The following is an 18,361-nucleotide window of genomic DNA, read 5'->3' on the forward strand; positions in this document are numbered from 1 at the left end:
ACGGCCCGGGGCGCGGACCGCGGCCGCCGAGCGTGAAGGTGGTTTCCTAGGGTGTGCGGCCGGGATGCGGACGCCCCTCTCTCGCTCTGTGCGGACTCCGCACTTCCCCGGGTGCGCTCGCCCCCCGAGCCCTAGCTGCACCCCTTTTCCAGCGGGGCGGCGAAGAGTTCAGGAGGAAATCCAGCTGTCACGCACTGGCCGAGCAACAGTCTGCGGACCGCGGCCGCCGAGCGTGAAGGTGGTTTCCTAGGGTGTGCGGCCGGGATGCGGACGCCCCTCTCTCGCTCTGTGCGGACTCCGCACTTCCCCGGGTGCGCTCGCCCCCCGAGCCCTAGCTGCACCCCTTTTCCAGCGGGGCGGCGAAGAGTTCAGGAGGAAATCCAGCTGTCACGCACTGGCCGAGCAACAGTCTCCTCCGAGGACCTGTTGACTTAGGGACGGACGTATCGCCGCCGTGGTAGCCGGTGGCATATGACTCAAAGGGTCAAAAAAACTTTGTTACGGGATCCTGCCACGTCTGAACCTGGGTGTGCCAGGCCCAAATTCCTCTCCTGCCTAATTAGGCTTTTTCTGGAGCCTAAGAAGGGTGAAACTGACGCCTACCTTACTTAGACTTTTATTTCCTTCTCTCTCAAATGCATCAAAGAACTCTTTCTGGTTTTGGAGCCCCACCAACTTACCCATTTTATTAAGTTTTAGAACGTGTTAATATAACTTTGCTATAAGGTAAGCGACATAATGAAGATATTTAAGTCTTCTAGTAAAATCAGAAAGTGACTTTGAAAATTTCTGGTTGTAGGAAAATCTGTTGCTTCTTTTATTGTAGATTTTTTTCTTTGAGTTTGTGGCTAAAACACATTAGGTTTAAGGACACACCCTGCAATTAGATTTGTTTAAATTTAACTTTTACTATTAATATCTCAAGTCTAGCATACATGTTTAAACATTCTGAGCAGCTTATTTGAATCAACTATTTTTCTCTTCATATTGTTTAACCCATTATTTTTACATAGAAATTTCTCATATTAAATAGCAATTCCACACCCTAAGTATGTTTAGTTCTTGCTTTGCTAATTTTTAAACTATATTTTAAATTGGACATCTAACTTAAGACAACTTAGGCAATATATATTATGATTTTAAAAGAAGGTGCAATTAAAAGCTAATAGCAAAAAAACCACCACAGCATAGATGGTTATAATTATTCATTCAACCGGGACATTTCTGCTTTACTCAAAAGAGCCTCACCTACCCTCTTAGTATTGTCTCCATACAGAAAAACAAATCCCTAAACACTGTTTAAAAATTAGAACAGGTTCTGCAGTCTATACTTTGAATATTAATTTTCATTGGTTATTGGGCAGGTGCTGTCAGATTGTCTTTATTCTTGCACGGGAAAATTTAACATGTTTTTGTTAGCTGGAGTAACAAAGTGCGTCAATTTCTGTTTGTAAAGGAGACAGGTGCTTCCCTAGATTAAGATAGTGAGCCCTTAAAAGAATCAGAATTTCCTTTAGTCTTATAGATTCTTAGGCTTCCCTTCTTGCTCTTGAGCATCCAGTCAACACATCCTTCTGGTGAATAAACTGAAGCTGACAGGTATCCTAACTTCAGTTCACCCTGCAGGTTAGTGCTGGAGGTAGCATTATGATTCCAGCGACTGGAGTCCTGTGTCATTACATTTCACCACCCACATTCGCACTCACCAGATATTTATCTTTTTTTTCTGTCCTGTAGTTTGTAAGGCTTTTGTAATTAGAGAAGAGTCCATTGTTCTCTGTCCAGCTCTGTTTTACCTAAATTTCTGTGTGTCCAGGCAATGCTTGTTCCATGGAGATTCAGTGAGGCCTTCATGTTCCTTTTCTGCTCGTGGATCATATGCATATTGAAGACGCCACATGGATTGAAAGTTCTAGTCCTTTCCTGGTATTTCATAGCCACAGTTAATTTTTTGAGCCAATTCGAACAACATTATTTATTCTTCTGATCTTTCATTATATTGGCTTAAGATGTATTTTATAAGGCAGTGACCCAGTGTCTTCCATCCATTTGCAATACTCTAGATTTTTGGTTTTAGGCACTTATCTTTAACAGTAATATTTTAAAAACTACAGTTCTTGGTTAAAAAGAAAAAGAATTCTGTGTTTTAGCTCAGTACCCTCTAATGTGTGCATATAATACTGAAACAAGTTTCACAACATAATCCTTATCCTTACAACATCCTTTATTATTTTTGAAAATTGACCTTAACACACTAGATTCATTTTGTGACAAGAATATCAAAATGGTGCTATTGTATTGAACTTATACTTTTAAGGCTCATTTTTCTGCTGGTTGTCTCATACATGAACACACACAAGAAAAATTACTTTTTTTGTAAAATTCTATTTTAACCCTAATTAAGCATTTTATTGGGGGGCTTGAGGTTGTAGGGCCTTGATGTTAGCTTAAATCTCTCAAACAATAAGACTATGAAATGTCATGGTACATTATTGTGTTTTCAATGGGTTCTCAGTGTATTTGAGAAAAAAAACAAAATGTTTTTCTGAGGGGATTTTGATGGGAGTAATTATCAAGTGAAACTTGAGAAAGAAAAATAAGTTCAGTGTACTCTATTTTCATTCTAATTTTTATGGCTGAGTTCTGAGGTTTGGATGGGAGTCTAAAAAAATTATTAGTGAAAAAACATAGCCCAAATTATTGTTTCATTTCATTTCCTTCCTTCATTCCTCTCTCTCTTGTTCTCTCTCTCTCTCTCCCTCTTTCTTTCCTTTTCTTTCTTTCTCTCTCTTTTCTCCCTTCCCTTCTCTTCTCTTCCCCCACTTCCCTCTCTTTCCTTCTTTCCTTCCTTCCTTTGTTTTTGAGTTAAAGTCCCATTTATCACCTAACCTGGTCTCAAACTCTTGGGCTCCAGTGATCCTCTGACCTCAGGATTCTGCATATAGATGTGTCCCTGTATCCACCTACCTCTATAACTTTTGATGGTTCTTAAGACTCAGGTGAGGTCTTGCCTCTTTTAGGAAAGTATACCCAGTGCCTGTATCTACATGCACACCTGAGCTGGGCAAAGATCCTGTGCATATTTCTATCTTATGCTTTATACATGTGATGTAAATTATAAGCTAGTTTTGACCTATCTCTGTGTATATGTACATACTTGTGAGACACGACAAAGAATACAGTGGATTACTTCAGAAAGTGACAAGAATGTTGGGAGGCAACTCTGAGCTAAATCCCTGGCCCAAGAAGGATGGGATAAGTGTGCTAAAACAGGGGGGTATATTGAGGATGATTAATAGCAATGTGTCTTTTACTGTAATAAATTTAAAAAATTTATTCGTTGTGTATTTTAATCATACCATTAACATACACATATTTTAAATTACTTGCAAAGCATGTAGCAGTTCAAGCCTACTTATAGAGTAAAAAGAAAAGTTAGGGGTCAAGACAGGGAGAGGCATTGGGAAGTGACCAAAGCAACTGGAGAGTAGGAAGCATGTTCCACTGTACTCTAATTAATTTGGATTGCTGTTATTCACATATCATTTCTGTGTTATTTTGAGGGTCATTTGGTCCAATTTCAAGATCTGGATTTCATCATTTAGAAGTGAAAAGTTGACTTTGTGATTGAAATGTCTTGCAGCTTTTGATTATAAATATTTCTCAATTGAACATATTACTCATGATGAGGAGCCAAAAAGGGCAACTTTTACTTAAAGAAGATAACTGTGGTTACACTAAACCAAAAGCAAAAAACAGACAACAGCAACAACAACAGAAAAACCAGGGAAAAAGATTAGTTGATGTTGGCTGCCTTCCTTTCAAACCCCTGACTAGTCCTTCATGATACTCTCAGTTTTATTCATGAAATAAATTAAATCTGTCCTCTTTTTTTCCATTCCTTTCATTCCCATTATTTCTTGCCTGGTCCCTGTTTATCTGTCTGAATTCTTTCAGGATCCTTTCTGGTTGGTTCCTCACACTGCACTCAGAATGATAGTTTTCAAAATATTTGGACACAGTAACACCCACTTAAATTGCTTCATCACACTTGGGTTAAAGCAAACTCCTTACCATGGCCTAAAGGCTTGGTATGATTCAGCTGCTGTCAGGCACACACCACCTTGTCATTCCTCTGCTCCGGTCCTACCAGCCTTTTTTATTGCCATGTTTCTCTTGCCTCTAGATCCTTGTAAGTGTCATTCTCCCCACCTGTAATAGGCTTCCCCCGCCACTTTGGCCTATCCAGCTAATGTTCTTGCTTCAGTTTTCCACCGGAACTCCTTTTCTTTTATCACTATAACTGAAAGTTCTCCACAGTCTCTCCCCACACCCCCCAATCCCATGGAATAAAAAGACTAACCTAAAGAAATAAAGTCCTACTTAATATTTGGAAATATGAACCAGATAGCCCATATCTGAAAAAATGATTTTGGTTATTAATGTCTTTATATTTTTGTCAATTAATCATTCATATTTATTTCCATAATAAGGATTAATCTTTATTTATTTAGTACTGCATAGTTACCTTCCAGGCACTCTTTCAAGAAATTTACATGAGCTAACTCATTTAATTTTCAAAGTAACCTTGTGCAGTGCACACTGTTTTTTCCTCCCTATATTAGAGATAGGAAAATTGAGAAATTCAGTAATTTGTTTTCATCTACAAGGGTTAGTAAAAACTCTGAGCCAAGATTCAACTCCAAAGAAGTCTGATACCTGATCATGTATTTCTGTCCTGCTTCTATATACATAACATTATATAGGATTGTTAAAAGATTTACAAAAATAACAACAAAAGTTCAATCTTCCTTGCCCCTCCTATCCCACAACACAGTAATGCTGCCTAAAAGTAACTGCTTTTACTTCATTCAGATGTTTGTTCCTGTATTTACTTCTTGAAATAATATGCTTTTATTGCTATTTCTTAATTTATCAATATTTGGCATTGACTACTAACTTCCCATTATGCTAGATAAATTTTTAGCTCTGTTATGCATACACCTCTGCTCTCCTTTCTTCAACATCCCAATAGAACTCTCATATTTTGTTTACATTTCACTTACATATTTATTATAATTTGTGAATACTGTACAGTATAAAGCCAAGCAAGGATATTAAAGAGTATACTTTCTTTCTTGTATATTGATTGGTTGATTGATTGTTGCTTGACTGATTGATTTTGAGTTGGAGGCCAGTCTCGAACTCTTGGGCTCAAATAATCCTCTCACTTCAATTCAGTCCTCTGAGTAACTGGGACTATAATTATGTCTCATCAGGCTTAGGGTACAAAAATATTTTAATCCTAGAATTAATATTTAACTCATTTAAGAAAAGAAATTTGCATAACCTGTGCATGTATTAATTAGAGCACAATTTCTATATACTCTATCTCAGTTATATTTTCTACATTGTCTAACCTATCAGATTTGTTGGTCTGCTCCTGATGCTATCTACTGTCCTGTTTCAATTTAGATTGTGGTTCTCTAGGTGTCTTTCATAGCTTCTGTTTGGCATTTCCATTTGCTGATATCTTTGATGAACCCTCTATTCTTCACACACTATGACTTCTGTTATTTGCTCACTCCTAGTTTTCCTTGAAGAACAGTGAGTACTCCATTAGCTAATCTTTTCAACAGGCCAAGACGGTCCTTAGCACATGTCACAACCTGGCAACCTCACCAGTCTCCACATCCATTGATGTGCTGAGCGGCAAATTCTACCTCCCAAATCTCTTTTTCCAGTCTCCATATCCCGTCTAGTCTTCTCTTGCCCAGATATTTTTCATAGTCTCCTAACTGCCTGCACCATCTTATACCACCAGTCAAAATTCAGCATAGCTTTGAGTATAATCATTCTAAATTTTAATTCAGATTAGGTTACTACCTTGCTCAGAACTCAGCAGGGCCTCTTCCCTTTGCCTAATGAATTAAGTATAAATCCCTCAGAATTAGGTGTCTTTCTGTTCCCTATTTGGAATTTGGTATCCAGCATATGTCTGAAAGGCCTCACTGTCTGTGGTAATTCACTATGCATGGTCCTGAGAAAAATGACCCTGCCTGATATCAACTGTTGAAAGAATTAATTTTTAGATAGGAACTGGTTTATTTCCAATTTAAACTTGTATATTAAGGGAGGCTTTACATTTCTTAACCGTGAAGTGTGTGTAATGTGAGAATTTCAGGTAGTGGAGAAGTGGAAGGATATTATGTAATTCGACTTAGGAAAATTTAACTTAATCTAATAGGCAGATATTGTTTTCAGGCATAATAAAAATAATCTGATGCTATACATCATTTGTGATGTACTTAATTTTTGGAGGTAACAGTAATGGGGAAGTTATAGGTATGAGGAAATTAATAAATGTTGAATTTGAAATCTTTTCTAGAACAGAAGTTGGCAAACAATGGCCCTTAGACCAAATCGGGCCCAACACCTGTTTTTTTGTTTTTTGGCTTTTTTTTGGTACCAAGGATTGAACTCAGGACCTTGTGCTTGCAAAGCAGGTGGCAGAACCACTGAGCTAAATCCCCGCCCCCCAACTCCTATTTTTGTAAACAGTTTAATTGGAACACAGCTATGCTCAGTCATTTATATATTTGTGTGTGTGTGTGTGTGTGTGTGTGTGTGTGTGTGTGTGTGCGCATATGCATGATACAACTACAGAACTATGTATGGCCTGCAACGCAAAAATAATTTGCTAACTAGCTCTTTATGGAAAGTTCATGACTCTTTCTACAGGATAATGGAAGTTGAGAACTAAAGCATGAATATCTACTGAGTGAGTTTTGTCTAAATTTGTAGAAAGGTAAATACAAAGTGATAGCAATTGAGCAAGTGTGCCTTCTCCTTTGCTCTTTAACTTCTCCATCCTTTAATATTCTTGGGGCTTTAAAGGAAAAGCCTGACTAGAAGGAATTGCCCTCTGCTTATAGGTTTTTATATTTCTTAAAAAAAAAAAAGGAATGTTTGATTGGATTTATTTGCATGTATCCTGGATGCCTATCCTCCAACTACATTCTATAAAAGGGCCCAGTAGACATTCTTTTCACTGGGCTGGGGGTTTAGCTCAGTGGTTCAGGCACCTGCCTTGCAAGCTGAAGGGCATGAGTTCAATCCCCAATTACCTCCACCCCAAAAAGGAAAATGACATTCCTTTCACTAAGATATTGAGAAATGCATTAGTGAGGGGGAAAGCCTTGCATCTGTGAAAAAAATCTGTAGTCTCTCACCTTTTAGGAATAGAGATTGGCTTCCTGATTTCAGTGGAGATATGGAATCCTAGTAGCAGAATTCCAGTGGCAATAAGTACTTTAGGACAAAAGATGAAAGAGCTACATCTTCCTTAATTAAAGCAGGGACACAGCTCTCAGAAAACTTTAGCCTACAGATGAGGTAGCTGAGGCAGTGTCCTCTTTGAAAGACTGGGGTAGCAAGATAGATGGTCAGCACAACAGTATCACTTGTCTGCATAGCAAAACAAAACAAAACGCTTGAGCTCTGATAGCAACAATTTCCTGTTAGTTGTGATAACCGAGAGTCACTGGCTCACTCAGTTTCCAGAGCTATGCTAATTCGCAGATCCAGAAATCTTTCTGTAATGGACTAGCAGCCATTTGCTAGAGACTGATTTGGAGAAAAGGAAATAATAAAGGAGCAACTTACCTTCAAACTGAGAGGAGTTAGACTCAGTTTGTCCTGATGGCCAGCAAATGCACTCTGTGCTTATTTCCGCACTTCCTTAATGTCCTTAATGTATAATTGGAGTAGAAACACTGTATAGTACTGGCACAATCTCTGTTGACTCTCAGATGAAGACCATGTGATAGGACAGCAAAGGTAAAGACCTTAGAAGCCCCATCACTAAGATAAGAAATCAGAAGTAGCCAGGGATTTAGCTCAGTGGTGCCACCGCCTGCCTCGTAAGCTCGAGGACCTAAGTTCAATCCCTGGTACCAAAAAACAACAACAACAAAAAAAAAATCAGAAGCAATATCATCCCTGAGGAAATCACTGAGGTTGATGCCACATTCCATATAGGAATGCTTCCCCATTTAACTCACCTATTTGGCCTGTGCAGAAATTGGGTGAATCTTAGGAAATGTGGACTATCATAAACTTAATCACTGAGTGACTTTAAGTGCAGTTGTCAGCCTACACATAATATCTTCTTTAAATCATACAGCCCTGGCATTGGTTTTGTAGCCATTTACTTGGCTGATACCTTTCCTCCATGCCAATTTAAAGGGACTGCTGAAAGCAATTTGATTTTATCTAACAGGGCCAACAGTGTATCTTTAGTCTTATCTGAGGGCTAGGTAGTTCTTGTGTTCTAGAGGTCTTAAGCATACTAACATTCCATGAATCATCACACTGATTTACTATATTGATGATGTTATATTGATTGTATCTTCTGAGAAGAATATAGCAAATATTTTAGATATCTTAGTGAAACACATGAAGACTAGAGGATGATAAATAAAATTTCGGAGACATGCAATTTCATTAACATTTCTGGGCATTCACTGTTTCTTTTTGGATTGACAACAGACCTTTATGGATTTTGGAGATAGGATGTATCAATGTGAATATGCTCCTTCAACCTATGTACAGAGTAACTCAGGCTGTCAACTTTGAATGATGACCAGAGCAAAAGAAAGGATGTGCAGTAAGTCCAAGACACACTGTGTGCTCTACATCACTTCAGCTTTTGACTCTAACAAATTCTTTGATTCTCGTAGTATCTTTAGAGAATAGGTACTCTCTGTAGAGGCTCTGAACAATACCAATACCAATACCAGAATCACACTAAAGAGTGCTAGGATGTTGAAATAATTATATTCCATCTTCAGATAACACTGGACTCTCTGATAAACAGTTCCTGTTGCCACTAGGAAGATACTAAATGCATAACCAGGAGTTTCCATGTAGACAAAGCTTCCTGTCACTAAATGGATATTGTCTGACTGATCTAGCTGTAGGTTATCTGTGCACAGTGGCAATCTATTATAGAAATGGACTATGAAAAAGAAGCCTGAGAAAATGGGGAAAATACATGCCAGTTACCTGAGCAAGTAGACCCAATTCCTTCAAAACTAACTCCTGTTACATTTCCTTTTGTTAGCTTTCCATCATTATGACAGATATCTGAGATAATTCGCCTTGAAATATGGAAGGTGTGCACTGGTTCACAGTTGTGGAGACTTCAGTCCATTACTGTTTGGTACCATTGTCTTTCAGTCTAGGCAAGGCAGCAACATCACGGGACAACATGCGACAAAAGCATTTACCTCATGGCCAGGACGTGAGAGGAAGAAGAAAGGGCTGGGTTCCAATATTCCATTCAAGGGCCTACCCCCAGTGTCTAGAAGTCCTACTAGAACTAACCTCTTAAAGATTCCATCTCCCCTAAATAGAGCCAATGTTGGACACCCAGCTTTTAACACGTGGAATTTAAGAGGGCATTTATCCAAACATTAGCTCCTTGTCTCCTTCAACCCATGCCTTGTGGCTTGTTAAGGATTTTCTTAGTTCTCCTGATTAAGAAAAAAATCTCAAGACTGATTTGCAGATGAGGCTGTGCAATATACCAACAGTACCCAACAGTGGACAGCTTCAGAACAGTAACCTACCTATAAATAATTGTAAAGAACAGGGGAAAGGAAAATTCTTCCAGTAGGCATAAATTTGAATAGTGGATATGTTTGTTTGTCTTTGGTTTTTGGAAGAGCTAACTAGAAGTACAGATCTATATTTGTTAATAAGAAGTGGTGAATCATTTGTATGGCCAGGATCCTGAAAGGACAGGACTGGGAGAGTGGTGACAAAGAAGTTCAAGGATATATAGCTGTATCTTTCAAAATGGTCAGAACCTAGAAAGCAATGTGTCCCACCTAAATGCCCACCAAAGCATTTTATTTTTCCTTCAGAGAGGGATGTTAGATTTCCTCCTTAGCCACCTGAGTGCTTGTTCAGTGGACCTCCGAACAGTTGCCTTGATGGCAGGAATGAAGGCTATGCACGTGTTGGCTCAGGGATGTTTGATGACTTCTTTCTAAAGTGACATGACCAGCACTGCTAATGGGTTCCTAATCTCAGAGACCAATATTGAGACCCCAGGTGGACCAGAAAAGCTGAGTAGTTGAAAGGGTAGATTATGTTGCTTATCAATTTATTATTTCTCTGATCTAATTATTAGCCTGTTTTGCAGTAATGGATATGGGCCTTGTAAATATTTCTCCTATGCTCACTGGCACAATACTAAGTCCCATTAACAAAGGATTTAACAGGATTTAACACTGGAGGGATCCTGAGGGTGAAAGGGCCTTCACTTCCTGGTCTCAGAGCTGCTCACTGGCCAGGTTTTTCCTGGGTATATATTTTCTCCACTGCTCTGTTCTTCACATGATTTTCTCCAGTGCTACAATACCTATAGAGCACAGTTTCCTCGAGAGTTGGCACCCCATACCCTGTGTACTTTCCCCAGAGCTTGACTTGGGCAGTTGTGTTGTGTCCTGAAGCCACTGACATTATGGATCTGCTCTGCAGCCCAGGCCATGTTTCTTCAAATTCTCTCTCAAGACCCACATGTGCACACTGGCAATTCTACAAGATTGGGTGTCTAGAGAGCTGGCTGTCTGACCTTCCAGGTGGCACCCAGTCCAGAGCCATCTTGAAAAATGCACTGGCTATGGATGATAGCCCCTCTGACTCCAGCAGCCAGCAGTTTTTCTCAGTACTTTATCTACATAGTTCTAGGAATCCGTACTTCTTTATGAATATTCTCTGCTGGGACTCCTGAGAGCAAATTTCCAGCAAGTTCCACCAGGCAAAATCCCCTACCTGTGTTAATCAGTTCACTTTATCCATCCATCTCCCATTTCTTCTTCTTCTTTTTTTTTTTCAACCAAGTACTATTGTTTGGATCCCTTTCCTATACTGTCTTGAATCATTCTTTTCCATACTTTTTTCATACTGAAGAGATAAGGAACCCCTTATCTCTTCAGTATCATATTCACTAGAGGTGGCAACTTGTGAATTATTTCTATAATCTCTAGTTTATGGTCCTGCTTTAAAGTCATTCAGTTCTTTTCATTCTATTCATTTAGGGAAGAATTGGTAAATTTTCATTTCATTGGAGGATGTGGTCCACTCTCAGTGAACTGGCCCTTTAACTGACCTCCCAGAATGCTCTGCTGCCACTTCCTACCTGTACCTCCCATCTCTGTGGTATTCAGGGATAACCATGTCTTTTCTTGCTTCTGTTCTTTAGGAACCACCATTTCTTCTTGCTTTTCTCTCTCCTCCACCTGCCTAAAATTTACTTATTTTCAAGTTTTTGTTGAACATTATCAGCCCTGGGAAATTATTTTAAGATTTCTCCATTCCTCCATGTTGTTTCTGTAGTCTCCCTGTCCTAGTACATATGACACTGCTCTATTGCCTGATTTGCCAGATTTTATTCTAGTCCCTGTTTCGTAAAGGTAAGGGCTACCTTAATGTTGTAGCCGCGGCCTAGAACAACATTTGAAAAATAAGAAATCGTCAAACTATAATTTTATGATTCTGTGACTCTTTATGTGAATTTTTTTAAGAAAGGAAAAATTGTAAGAGGTTATTTTATTCTTTATATGCTGTTCTTAAAACAATGAAAGCTCAAAATACTAGAATTTCACTCTTATGTGGAATGTATATCATAATTGAAGTATTTTTAGGAGCCATATTGTCTGTTCCATATGAAAAAGAATATAGAGCATTCCAATCAGAACTAGTATAAGAACTAAGTTCTGCCAATTTTGTTTATTCGGCTTAAAATTTTCTATAAAAGGCTGAAGAATCCACCTTAGAACTTGCTTTTCTTATTTTAAATTTAATGATAACTTTGAAAGAGAAGCTAAATAAAGTGATAAAATTAGTTTGTTTTTTTTTATGGGTTCTGTTAGGATTCACAACAGCTATCAGGTGAGGAAATCTGGCAGAATGCATGCTTATTTATTATTTTACTTGGTTTAGTTGGTGTGGTGGTTCACAGGTTAAGGGCAAAGTGCACAAATGACATCATGCACAGGTGGATGATTGGTTGGGCCTGCCCAGTATATCCTTGCTTTCCTGTGGGTCTACCCAGACATTTTATGATCCACTTAACAAAGTACTTTATCTCCTTGGTTATCAAGCTAAGACATTCCTTTTTGTAAACTTAAAATATGCTTGTAAAATAATTTTATGTATATAATATAGTAGATGTTACCATAGTTAATAAAAATGTGGGGGTTGGGATGTTTATTTTGGGGGGATTTTTTTGTAGTTCAGGCTGGCTTGGAACTCACTCAGTAGCCCAGGCTGAACTTGAACTCCCAGTGATCCTCTGCTTCAACCTCCCAAATGCTGGAATTATAGGAATGTGCCACCATGGCCAATAAAATATGTATTTTTTACTGGAGAGAAAGCCTTAATATTTTGCAACCCTAACAGACTATAGTTAATTACACAATTGTTTTTTCTAAAGTGTAATTTTTCTCAAGGGCAAAAAATCTTTGTATTCTTATTAATCATAAGAGTACATTGTTGGTTGAATGAATGAATTATATCATGCCCAGAAATGAATAGCTACTAATGACATCAATTATTTCTATTTATAGGTATTATGGTTTAAAGAAACTTTCATACCAGCAAGTCTATGATAAAAAATATAAGCAACAGAGGAAATCTTAACTGTTCTTTGTCAAGAAACAAGGATTGATGGCAGAATGGCTCACCTAAAGCGACTAGTAAAGTTACATATCAAAAGACATTGCCGCAAAATGTTCTGGAAGCTTGGTGGAGTAATTTTTTTCTTTATAATAATTTTGATTTTAATGCAAAGAGAAGTAAGTGTTCAGTATTCCAAAGAGGAATCAAGGATGGAAAGAAACCTGAAAAACAAAAACAAGGTGTTTGATTTAATGCTAGAAGCTGTAAACAATATTAAAGATGTAATGCCAAAAATGCAAATAGGAGCACCCCTCAGGCAAAGCATTGGTGCTCCCGAGAGACCCTGTCTTCAAGGATATTATACAGTGGCAGAGCTGAAACCTGTTTTTGACCGCCCCCCTCAGGATTCTAATGCACCTGGTGCTTCCGGCAAAGCCTTCAAGACAACCAATTTAAGTATTGAAGAGCAAAAGGAAAAAGAACATGGGGAAGCAAAACACTGTTTTAACGCTTTTGCAAGTGACAGGATTTCTTTACACCGAGACCTTGGACCTGACACCCGACCTCCTGAGTACGTTGAAGAATATTCTTTCTTTATTGTTTGTCACCAGAGATTTTGGTGGACAGGCATTCGTTAGGAAATTTGCTTTTCAGCTGCTGTGAGGCAGAAAAACAGCAAATATTGTTTATTCAATCTGTTGTATTTATTATTGCTTCTCATCAAGGGTAGATACCTTGGCTGGTGAGGTCGGGCAGCCAGAGGAAGTTATTAGCTTGGAAATTAGAAAACTGAGTTCTACATTTGACTTTTAGGTACAAGAAAATCCTTTATTCTCGTGTCATAATTTCTTCATTTATTTAGCAAGAAAGGTTTTATGGAAAATGTCAGAGGTGGAAGAGTTGTTTTCATTTCTTTGTGATTTCTATAGAATAGAAATGTGCCAAGATTTTGGAGCTGTTATATAATTTTATGGATTTATAAAGTAAGCCCCAGACTTTGTGGTTCTTTTCAGTATATAATTATATCCCCAAATGCCTTATGTTTTGTAAGCTTTCCTTTAAGGCAGAATGGTGTTAACAATTATTATTTCCACCATGATTCTGTGTTTCAAGTTTTGTTGATTAAGTTTTCATATCTGTAGCATTGTTTTCCTTTAGCTGCAGAGAAGCCAACATTTGTCATCATCGAGTTACTTGGTATATGTTTGTCTCTGCTATACAGTGTTTTGATTGATATTTCCCTCCAGGTTCTACTATTGTTTCTCTGTGTCCTTAGTTAACCATTTTGTTATCTACAACTTAATGTTCAAATGCTCTATTTAAATTCCAAAGGCAAAATGAATTCCAGCACCCTCAAGCGATCAGTGGATTTTTGTGAGCCCAAAATAGGCAAACAGTAAGCAAACCATGCTGTGTATTTTGGTTTTTGGTTATGACAGATTACATTTGGCAGCCATACTGAAGAAAAGAGTTTTCATAGAATGGTGTATTGTTTTACTTAGATTTTTGTAGATTTACGGTTATGAACATTTGCTCCATTATATGAATCCTTTAATGTTACAGTTATGTAGGTTAGATTTCTGTCACTGTATTTTAATCCATTTATTCTAAAGTCAAGTTGCTCAGAATTAATGTGTGAAAAAAATCCAATGATGTCTATAAAATATTCTAGCTCTCATAACAGATCATGGTATAATTCCTTTCTTGTATTAATAGATACAAATACAGTAGTGCATTTTATTGATTTTGGCAGGGGTCTTGATTGAAAGCAGTCCACATAAAATCATTAGCATGATTTTTATTCTTTGAAATAATATTAGCTGAAGCTGAGCTTTTTGTGATAGCATTAAGAAGCTATAATAACGTTCAATACTGTTAATTTTCAAGTAGTGAAAAACAACTAAGCACATTTAACAATATTGTTATACTTCAGGATTTACTTCTGACTTTGGATAGGAGTTTGTAGAGGTGGTGAAGAATTAATTGTTTTGTACTTTGAATGTTACCAATATCAACAAGGAACTCGTTTTCTGAAGAATTGCTAGTTGTTTTATAAGCTCATTAGTTCAGATCTAGTTTCTCTTAAAGTCCCGTGATTAATAATTAAAGCACATTTCTATATGACACATTTTTAATGGTGTGACTGAAAAATACATAATATTTGGCAAGTTATATTAATTGCACTATTTTAAGTGATATGTAAAATGATTTTAGAAGAATAAATACATCATGCTAGTTATTTCAAAGTAAATGAAATTATACCATGAAATATTTTCACTTCCATTAATGATAAATGTGATATTTTATTGTGGCACCTCCTACTGTATCATTTTTAATTACCAGTTAATATCAGTAGATATCAGTTCAGCAAATAAATATTGTCTTAAACAGAGAAAACTGTGCAAGATTAAAGTGACAGCATTTTAATAGTATGCATTTTTGTGAGTTTTATATTTTGCACCTTCAATTTTTTATAATTATTGATCACATTATATTAACTGCATTTCAAATAAAGATAGGAAAAAAAGTTTTAACCCTAAAATTCTATTTACTCCCTAAAATGCCTTTAAGAAAATAAGTTATGAGGTGGTTCTTTTTCCTTAAAAAAAAAAAAAAAAAAAAAACCAAAACAAAACAAAAACCATGTTATATTATGGAGTTTTTCAGAACTTGTATTCATAGTTCATGTTGGTTTATAAAACCTTTAGGTGCTAAAATATGAACTTATATTTAGTAATTCTGTGTAATTATGGTTCAGAGGTTCAGGTGTATATATAATTTGTACTTGAACTTTACTTTTAATTGGTAGTTTATCTAACATTCTATTTAGAATAATTTGCTTTTATTCCAAAACATGAAGAAAATTATGTTAATTACTTCTGACTGTGCATTTGTATTGCATTTTTAAATCATGAAGGCATGAGAAATCATTTCCACTCCCATCTATGCTCTCCCCTTCTCCTTTTCCTTCTAAGTTTTGTTAATACCTTCTCTTTCTCGTTCACTGTATATATTCCACCCTAAAGACTTGCTCTTTGAAAATGACTCCAAACGTATACACATTGGAATCTGGTCATAAAGTAATTAATAGGAGAACTTACACTGTCACCCCAGAGGGTGCTGTCTGTCCTTCCTGCCCACCCGTTGGCTCTAGAGAGCAATTGAAGTGTGTCTCATTTCTGAGGGAATGATTCACTTCCATGTCTTTCGGTTTGAGTACCACTATTTGATTCTTCACATACTTTATTGTCTGGGGAGACTTGACCATGTAGGAGGATTTTATAGTCTTGTTCAAAATCATACAGCAAATGATGGGATTTAAATGATTTTAGAAACACAGTTGCTTTGTTTATCTTTTCCGTAGACCACATGTGGTTATATTTTGTGTAGGTCCTGCTGTTTTGAAACCCTCTTCTATGTCACTCATATTATCCTGACCTCAATTCAGTGGTTGAGGAACTGTGATCTTCACATCTCCAGTCTCAAAGGCTGGAAACTGTGAGGAGCCACCACTAACACACTAACTCACACACTAGTTGCTTACAAAGATTATTTTCTTTGAGGAAGACATTGTTATAAAACTTTATCCAAGTCCACCTGATGACTAGTGTTTTCAGCCGATGACTAACACCACTAGGAGTCAAGAGCACATAGGGTTTCTCTCTCCATGCCTTTCAACCTTGCAGCTGGTGATGGATGCACAAGGCTTTTCATATGGGTTTAGACGTTTATCTTAAATGTTTAAATATGTCCTGTTAAAAAGACATTTTGAAATGCTAGATATTAGTTCAGTAGTAGGGCAAACATGTTTTAAAAACATATGAAAAATGGTCTTAAGAATTTACCTAATTGGCCAGGCTGGGTGCTAAATGCCTGTAATCCCAGAATTTGAGAAGTAGGAAGGATTGCCACCAGTTGGAGGCCAGCCTGGGCTACATAGTGAGCTCAAGGACTCAAGGCCAGCCTGAACTGCAGAGCAAGACGCTATCTCTAAAAAAAATTTTTTTAACCTAATGATGAGCATCATAAGAATTTAGGTTTTCTGGTAAATCATTTTTTTTTTCCTTTGGTTCTTTCTAGATTAAACAAAATTTATTAAATAAACTTAGAAAATAGTAGATACTTGGGAAACACATTTTGTACTTAAGAAAATATCTAATTTAAAATCTTTATGAGAAATAAAGTTGCACAATTTGGATTGAAAATAAGAATGAGTGACTTTTGCAAGAAAATTTAAAAATTTGTTTTTTGAGGTGGCAACAGGATTTTTTATGTTTACACATGGTCTCATTTGTAATATTTTATTTAAAATGTTATTTGTTTTTAAAATTGAATACTGTTGAGAAAGTTTACAGTAACATATTGTGATCTATGTCACTAGGCATAATCTCTGAATGATCTTGTGAAAATTTGTTTTGATCTATTTACATTTATATAGTGTTAAAATTATTTCCTATAGAAAAAATATTTGTTCATTTTTTGATGATAAAGATTAATGATAACTTTAGCAATGGTATAGCTATGAAATAAGATAATAAAAGTTATAATTGTTCTTCTACTTTGGCTTCTTCTAGATGTATTGAACAAAAATTTAAGCGATGCCCTCCCTTGCCTACCACCAGTGTCATAATAGTTTTTCATAATGAAGCGTGGTCCACGCTGCTTAGAACTGTCCACAGTGTGCTCTATTCTTCACCCGCAATACTGCTGAAGGAAATCATTCTGGTGGATGATGCTAGTGTAGATGGTAAGAAAGCACAAATTAGTTTCTTTCCCAGGTAAATCCATACAGTGGTGTGCAAAGAATAATTGGTTCTGTACTACTCTCTGTATGCCATCTCAGAACTTGAATAGTTTGATGGTATGTATGAAGTATGAACGTGGAGTCCGAGGATGTCCATATTCAAATATTTAAGAGTGCAGCAATGTGTAAAACACCATTATTTGTGACTCTGTAGTTTTCAATTTGTGGCATTTATTATAAGGCATTGTGATTAGTAAGAGCACAGATTGCATCTTGGAGTCAAGCTGCCTTGATTTGAATCTCAGCTCTTGTTCTGACCAGCTGTGTAATTTGGGCAAATTACTTAACATCTCTGCTTCAGTTTCCTTATTGATAAAATTGGAATTATACCATATTTCATCAAATTTAAGATGTCATTAATTTATGAATCAACAAAAAGAAAAATAATCAATTAAATTAACATAAAATTGATTATAGGAAGTACCCAACTTTGTAACTTAGAATTGAGAACATGTAGAAATAGTACGTACCTGCTAGGGTTGTTTTGAAAAATCAGTGAGCTCATATAAAAATTAATAAATGTCAATAATCAAAATTACTAAAGAATGACTACAGTTTGCTCTATTTTGGCCAAAATTTTAAATTCATATCCACTTAAAATTATAGGTCACACACTAAATTATACATTTTAAATTGAAATTACAAGGCTAATCTAATTTGCTAAATTTTCAAAATTACATGTTTTTAAATGCAGATTATCTCAATGATTGCAAATTTTATTCCTGCAGGACCCCACATTTATTGGTAAACTCCCAAAGATCTTCCAGATGATGTTTTTTCATCTGAAAATGGAAATATATGCTTTCATCCAATCCAATCCAAAGCATGTATGTGTGTGTATATATATATATATATGTATATTATATA

The 18,361-nt window shown here is 36.6% G+C and overlaps 1 protein-coding gene across 4 annotated transcripts in view; it reads left to right on the plus strand.

The window, feature by feature from the left end:
- Positions 1–672: 672 nt before the first annotated feature.
- Positions 673–18,361, plus strand: part of Galnt3 (polypeptide N-acetylgalactosaminyltransferase 3) — a 60,669-nt gene continuing 42,980 nt past the window's right edge. For 2 of the 4 annotated variants that reach the window (XM_019204984.2, XM_010606888.2), the window contains exons 1-3: positions 673–726; positions 12,639–13,261; positions 17,265–17,437. In XM_019204984.2, coding sequence (XP_019060529.1) covers positions 12,747–13,261; positions 17,265–17,437 — 688 coding nt within the window. In that variant the 5' untranslated portion in view covers positions 673–726; positions 12,639–12,746. Of the gene's footprint in view, positions 727–1,911; positions 1,927–8,621; positions 8,669–12,638; positions 13,262–17,264; positions 17,438–18,361 lie in introns of those variants that run through there. The other 2 variants (XM_033756382.1, XM_010606887.2) reach the window with 2 other exon arrangements.

Source organism: Fukomys damarensis, unplaced genomic scaffold, assembly GCF_012274545.1.
Source record: "Fukomys damarensis isolate Sample0158 unplaced genomic scaffold, DMR_v1.0_HiC HiC_scaffold_26, whole genome shotgun sequence".
Lineage (NCBI taxonomy): Eukaryota > Metazoa > Chordata > Mammalia > Rodentia > Bathyergidae > Fukomys > Fukomys damarensis.